The 7,442-nt window shown below is 31.7% G+C and overlaps 1 protein-coding gene across 2 annotated transcripts; it reads right to left on the bottom strand.

The window, feature by feature from the left end:
* Positions 1–1,196: 1,196 nt before the first annotated feature.
* On the bottom strand, positions 1,197–5,791 carry LOC131601280 (TATA box-binding protein-associated factor RNA polymerase I subunit B-like). 2 transcript variants are annotated; one of them, XM_058873062.1, is made up of 7 exons: positions 5,646–5,791; positions 4,467–4,720; positions 3,652–4,246; positions 3,114–3,168; positions 2,434–3,011; positions 2,176–2,300; positions 1,197–1,834 (listed from the first exon to the last, which is right to left on the bottom strand). In XM_058873062.1, exons 3-7 carry the CDS (start codon positions 4,235–4,237, stop codon positions 1,265–1,267), a joined length of 1,914 nt encoding a protein of 637 aa, XP_058729045.1. In that variant the 5' UTR covers positions 4,238–4,246; positions 4,467–4,720; positions 5,646–5,791; the 3' UTR covers positions 1,197–1,264. The 2 variants fall into 2 exon arrangements, with proteins under 2 accessions (XP_058729045.1, XP_058729044.1); XM_058873061.1 differs by having other exon boundaries at positions 1,233–1,834; positions 2,434–3,168.
* Positions 5,792–7,442: the final 1,651 nt, after the last annotated feature.

Here is a 7,442-nt window from a genome sequence, read left to right as displayed (position 1 = left end):
CACATTTTATTAAATATTTCTTTGAATAGTAACCGCTTTTTACATAAAAGAGAAAATAATTGTACTCATAAAATTTAAAAATCAGATTTAATTAACATTTTATTCTTTAAAATTAAAACAAAATTAATTCTATAAAATTAATTTTATCAAATTATAATATAATAAAAATTTGCATGCAACCGCGCAGTTAATATATTAATATATAAATGAAAAACAATTAGTAATTCTAGAGATTAACCTGTATTCTATTCTATATAGGGGTGCTCAAAACCAAACCAACCCAATAGAAAACCGCAAACCAAACCAAACCAAACCGAAACCGCAAAAAACCGCATTTGATTCGGATTAGTTTGGGTCATTTTTTAACAAAACCGCATGGTTCGGTTCGATTTGCTGTTTGTATTTTGTAAACCGAACTAAACCGAATCAAACCGCATTATGTTACAACCTAAAATTTACTTAACTCACATCCAACCCAAACTTAAACCTATTATACATTAGCCTTATGTTTACGAACAATTTTCTCATTCTTACACATATAATTTCAGTCCTGATCTTCTCAAATCTCTAATAACATTATCGCAACTTCTTTGCCATATACATCTTCTCTCTTCTTCTATAGTCTTTGTACTCTCTTATATTCTTTCTTTTTCAACTTCTCATTTTTATGTAAATGTTCTGTATTTCAGTTTCATTTTTATCGCACATCTTCTTATCTAATCTCTCAACATTTTTTTTTCTTTTTCACCTTCACTAATCTTTCGTCTCTTCAATTTTTTGTTTCATTATAATAATTTTTATATTATTTTATGCTATTATTTTATGTTTAATATTCCACTTTTGTCTAATTTAAATTGCTGTCAAAATATGACGAATTTTGTTGTTATTTGATAGTGTATGAATGTCTAAATACAAAATTATATTTTCATCTAAATGTGTATGTATGGCACAATAAAATATTTGTAAAAAACCGAACCAACCGAGCCGAACCAAACCGCATTAGTTTGGTTTGGTTCGAATTTTTTTTAAAAGCCAACCGAACCAAACCAAACCGCACTATTTTTTCTCTTGCGGTTCGGATGATTTTTTTCGTCAAAACCGCCCAAACCGCACCGCGAGCACCCCTAATTCTATGCATGTGAGACTAATAGTTTCCCAAAAAGAGAGAAAAAATAAGCACCAAAACAAAAAACATGTATATACTATTTTGTACCTATTAAAAGACAATGAAATGTTAAAAAGCACAACATTTATTTTCAAATGTTCAAGTTTTGTGTTCAGACTCATCATCTGATTTTTCAGTTGGCCTAAGAGTACAATATTGACAAGAAATATTAGGAGGTTTCAAATGCAAGCATTGACCAATCTTTTTCTCTAGCCAAGCAAGTCTTCTTTCAAGACTCAAGACACCAATATGCAAAATCCGAATGTCATTATCATATGCAACTCTAGCAAATGCCCGAAGCAAAATGTAATAATCAGCATGAGCAACATAGGACAGGGCACCTTTATCCTTCTTTCGAACATAGTGAACATAATCAAGTTTTTTCGGCTTGACATTGGGTGGCATGTAACAAAATCGGTTTTCCTCCATGTCTATTTTCAACTGTTTAATAAAGGCTTCTCCATCCGGCAAACTCTTGGAGGAATTATCATCACTTGAACTTCCCGGAAAGTCATCTGCAACGCAACCGCCATTGTCATGAGAGGGTTCGTTGAAACATTCTCTTCTCTTTTCATTTTTAGGTGTCTCTTTGACACATCCTTCATTTCTCAACCCCGAGCCATTAAAAGAAGAACTGTCTTGCTTTCCAGATTGTGATGATTCAGTATTCTGAAAGAAAAATATATATAACATCAATGTAAATTTATTTTGCCAAGCAACTTTCATAATGTAGCTAGCCAGCAAAAAAAGGAACACCCATAAACTAGACATAATATATATAGGAGATAGACCTAAGTAAAAAATTTAAAAGTGCTGAACATAATTATCAAAGATGATGGAAAGAAAATTTTCAACCTACACGGTTTGAATCTAACTCACCCTACAACAAACCAACTGCTTCATTGACACACCCCAAGAAAGACTAGAAAGAATTGCAAGTAATTCCAAGATATTATAATTATAAATGTCTATGCATGCCTATGGAATAATTCATTCAAATCTTAAATTACCTCTTCATTCTGATAGTGTTCCCATAGTTTTTCGATCATATTTTTTTCTTCACAGGATGGTTCTACTCCCGCAAACACAACATCCTTACAGTATTTGAGATATGCAAGTAAGTCCTTAGAATACTCTATAAAAAAAAACAAGGATGTTATGTTATATAGTTAGTTGAATATTGTCACTTGTCGAAAATAGGAAGAAAGAGAATATAAGTTCACATAATATAGGTTCAACAAGATAATACTGCAAGTAAACAACTTTACCACTGCTGTCTGCAATCCCATTATAAGTTGCGTGAAGGTGTTGGAGAAGCCCAGCACAATCCAAATCGTGTTTTCGATGTTCTGCTGGATTTTTGGCTGAATCTTTGGCACTACCATTATGAGATAAACTTTTCTCCCAGTCTCCATAACCATTAATGTTATACAAAATCCTAATTGCTACAACCAGAACCGAGACAACACAAACATGAGTAGGTAGTCTAAAATAATCCTTGGATAACGATAGCCACAAATCTGGAGGCATCGACCATTCATAAATGCGACATGCATATGGAAGAATCTTTTCAACAGGAAGAGATAGCTTTTCAAGATAACGATAAGCTAATGCATAAAAGTTAACAGGAGGTAACTCCAAGCCTATAAATTGGGCAATTGACGAGGCATGTGACTCTAGTTTATAAACAGAAAGAGCTCGCTTTGGCCTGAACATATAACTTGAACTGATAGGACATGCAATTGATGGATGTTTCATACGCTTTTCAATTTCAACAAAAGCAGATAAATATGGAAGCCTCCCTTCACGTGCCCACTTAATTATGTCTGATGGCATGATGGCTTCCCTGGCAATATGACATGCCAAATATGAAACAACAATGGTGCTAACTAGTGGAATCCTATTCTTTAAAGACCTAAACCATATAAACACAGCTCGCTGACCATACATATTGTGAGGTTCTGATCTGTATTTACCACGTGTGTTATAATCTTCTGGTTCTCCTGAGAACAAGAAAGCAAGAAATTTACAAATTACAATCTGCACTTGAAAATAAGTCAGACATCTTCTAGGTGCGTTAAAAAAAAAACTACATTAGACATTTGATTAACAAGAAAAATCAGGGCAAATTTCAAGTTCATCCTCTCATCATATTGTTCTTACCATAAATAAGGGCACAAATCCAAGCTTACTTAATAAACACCAGCGTAAGTTGCCCCTAATCAGATCCAAAAACAATGCAATAAAATAAAAACCTCACATGTACAATGCAATAAAAACCTCTAATGAACAAGACCATATCGCCACATATGTTGCAAGCAAATAAGCAAAATAAACAATTGGAAAATCATGTTCCATCAATCCAAAACAAGAATATTATTAAAAACACATTGAGAAATTGATTTATTCACACAAAAACAAGGGATACACGTATTGTAGTGTAAATCCCAAAATATACTCGGCAATACAAAACTTCATATTATTACCTTCTTTCTGCGTCTCAGAGTCATCAAGTACTTTATTAGCCCAGTCTTCATCGAAAACACCAGTCTTGGCGATAAATCTCAACCAAATAGGTCCAACCAAGCCACATATCAAAGGTGTAACCTTAAACTCCTTCACCAGAGCTTCACATTGAAGCTCAACCATAATCTGTAACCCGAACACATACCGATACCTTATCTCATTGTGGTAATCTTCGGAGCTTGGAACATTCGAGCCTCCAAAATCGGCAGGAGTTGAGGGATTAAACGAAGACTGAGGTAGGTCAACATTCTCTTGTTTTACTTTAACCGGGGGATCAGTTAACCGAAGGCTGGAAAGTAAGGTGGATTGGGATAATGGGTTATAATGTGAGATTGGTAGAACATCAATTGCTTCGGAATGAGCAGGTGCTCGGCGTTGGTGACTGGCCTGGTAGATACCACCAACGGCTTCTTCCTCTTCGGCACCATTGTCAAAAGCATCGTGATTTTGTTCTCCGCAGCTAATGCAGAAGAAGAAGCCATCTGATTCGAAAGGTTCTCCCACAAAGTTACAGGATCCACAAGTCACTACACGGAGATCATCCATGTTCTGAGCCTGTATACGTTGGGGTTAGAGTCAGACATGGTGCAATAATATAACATTTATAAGAATATTAGAGATGCAATTAGCATGAATAACCTAAGCAAACTCGATTAGAGATGATGAACAAGTTTTTACATGATGAAAACTAACAGAAAAAGGGAACAGAGGTTGCAGTAGGGGTGTGCATGGATAATAAACCAAACCAAATTAAAACATATATATGGATCATTACCTTGTAGCAACTTTAAGTTCACAAATCACAATTTCAGGTTTGAGAACAATGCCTTTCACCTAAATCTCAATATTCTCCACCATATTCTCTTACTCTATAAAGGTTTTCTCTCGCACATCATCTATACATCAAAGTACTCATTCCAATCATTAATAATACTCCAGTCAAAATTGAAACACAAGGTCTTGTTTGCTAAATCCAATGTATCGTAATCAGAAGTCAACCTTACATAGGCCTCCTTGGTGCCATCAGGGCTGCAACAGATTCACAATTCAAGTTTAGAAATCTCATATATATCTACATCAATTAAACAAACTGTACAAAAAAGTGCACTTATGTAATCTCCTACTATTAGTAGGGTAAGCCATTGATGATAACATTGCACAGAACTAGTAGTAAAGTTTAAACATAAACCTTCTCTGGTTATCAATGTAAAAGAAAACAGCTACATGTCATATGAAATGGGAAAATGTGACTCAAATCTCAAAACTAAGAACAGAGTAAGCACATAGATGGTGGGGGGATTTTAAAGAATACTGCTACTATTAATCAAATAAACTGTTTCAAACGACAATTAACTATAACAAGAGCAACATTCGTGTATAAATTAATATGTTCACAACACTAAAAAATTTCCTTCACCGGCTGACTCAACAACAGCAACATGAGCATAAATTAAATGCATAAACCAAACTCAATTACTCCCCACCACAAAAAAAAAAAAGAAGACTAAACAGAGTTAAAAACAAAAAGAAATTATGGAAATCATTGTTCACAAACATATATTTTGCTCATTACAACGGCTGTAGAGCCAAACGAAAATAACCCGTTATCTCTTAATTTTAGCACAGCACACATAATTGCATAAAACAGAAAAATAAGACAGGAGTTGATCATCTATACTCATGTCCACTTACATATACTCCTGCATGCTTTTATTCTAACCTACAACACTTATTTATCATAGAAAACAAGTACCACTTATTTATCATAGAAAACAAGTACCACTTATTTATAATATTAAGTCATAGAAAACAAGTACCACTTATTTATAATTCATTATGAATCCTAAACTACAACACTTTTATACTAATTCATTATGAATCCTAAACTACAACATTTGTATACTAAACATGTTTTTATAAATGACGGCCTTGAGAAAAAGGAAAAAGAACTTACAGAATATTGGAGATGCAGCGGCGGTGACAAATCTGAATTCGGTTTCGCGGCCACTGTGTGTGACGGCCGGTGAAGGAGGTGATGGTGATTGAGTTTGAAGGATTTTGGGAATTAGGGTTTGGGAAAGATAGAATCAACAGTTTAATAGTTTAAAAAAGTGTATATTTTTAACGATGGATTTTTTTGTAGAGTCTAATTTTAATTATAAATTATTATTTTAAAATATACTATTTTAAAATATATTATTTTAAATATTTTATGTTATATTTATTATGTCGTTAAATATTTTTCTAAAAAATATAAGATATAGCATAATTAATTAAATGTAATTTAAAAAACATTTATGAGAAAATATAAGAATTTTTTTATGAAAAATATTTATATTAATGTATAACTAAATTTATAATTAAAATTATTTAGTCAAATATTTAATTTTAATTAATTAAAGTGACTATTAATTTATAAAATTAAAAAAAATAGTTTAAGAGTTAATAATATATAATAATAATAATAAGAGTTATAAAAGTTGTAAATTCTTTGGAGAATATTTATTGAAATATTAATTCTAAAAAATTAATAACATATTTATTTATTTGATAGTTTTTAATTTAAAATTTACATTTAAAATAAATATAGAATTTTATAAAATATAAAAAAAATTAAGTTGAGAAACTATATGAGATTGTCACATAAATATGAGGTTGTAGTTTTTGTTTGTCATCATGACAACTTTAAATTTATATTTAGTAAATTTTTTTATAATATAGAATATGGCTATTTTTTTAACATTTATATGTCATGATACTTAATCAAACAAAATTAACAAAATGTTTAGTAGAATTGTCTTTTTTTTTTTTCCGGCGCACAAATTTCATTGAGCCTCGAGAAGAAAAAGTGTCGCTATATAATATAATTTGTTTTTAAATATATTATTGTATTAATTTTGTATGAATAATACTGTATTAATTTTGTTTACGAATGAATATTATTTTTGTTAAAAAAGATTTTTCTTTTTTAAATCTTTTATTTATAATAATAGCATTACCTTTCCTATGTATTTAAAAACAACATAATTGAATATCTACATTAGCATTCATTGATTTTTAAAATGTTTAATATGATAGTTGATTTATAATAATTGTAATCAAGTAGCATAACTCATATGATAGTTGTGCAGAGACATTAGGTGTAAGGACGTGAGTTTGAATCCACTACCTCCCACTTTGTTGAATTTCAGCCACTAAACTATTTGCCCTAAAAAAAACTACAACCAATGATATCATATAATATTTAGTTTAATTTTTAATAGTATATGGGTTTTTATTCCACTTGACAACACAAAAAAAAAAAATACCTTACTTGTCTAACTCTTAGCCAATCTCCAACAAGTTTCTTTGCTAAGACAATAATGGCATTTGCTCCTTTGTATAGAGTTTTATTTCTAACCAACCAAAAGGCATAAGCTACTCCCAACAAAAGATGAGCCACCACCTTTTCAAAAACTACTAAACAAGACGATAAATCGAAACGAGGTGGCCCTTGTTCCAATTCGAGTCACTAAAAAATGTTCTCCCAAATATACTTAGCAACCAGACAAAACGTGGAAAAGTGAGCAATTGGTCCTGGTTGTCTAAGGCAAAGGGAACAAACGAGAACATGGACTGGAAATGGGATATTTCTTCTAGCCAATTCATCTCTTGAAGGGAGCCTTCCTAAAGGAGTCTCCAAACAAAAAACTAAATGTTTGAAGGCATGTATGTTCTCCAAATGAATTGTAACGTCGAAGTTTGGATTTAA

The sequence above is a fragment of the Vicia villosa genome, linkage group LG5 (genome assembly GCF_029867415.1).
Source record: "Vicia villosa cultivar HV-30 ecotype Madison, WI linkage group LG5, Vvil1.0, whole genome shotgun sequence".
Classification (NCBI taxonomy): Eukaryota; Viridiplantae; Streptophyta; class Magnoliopsida; order Fabales; family Fabaceae; genus Vicia; species Vicia villosa.
The sequence above is the reverse complement of the archived record's forward strand: the minus strand, read 5'-3'. Positions and strand labels throughout refer to the sequence as shown.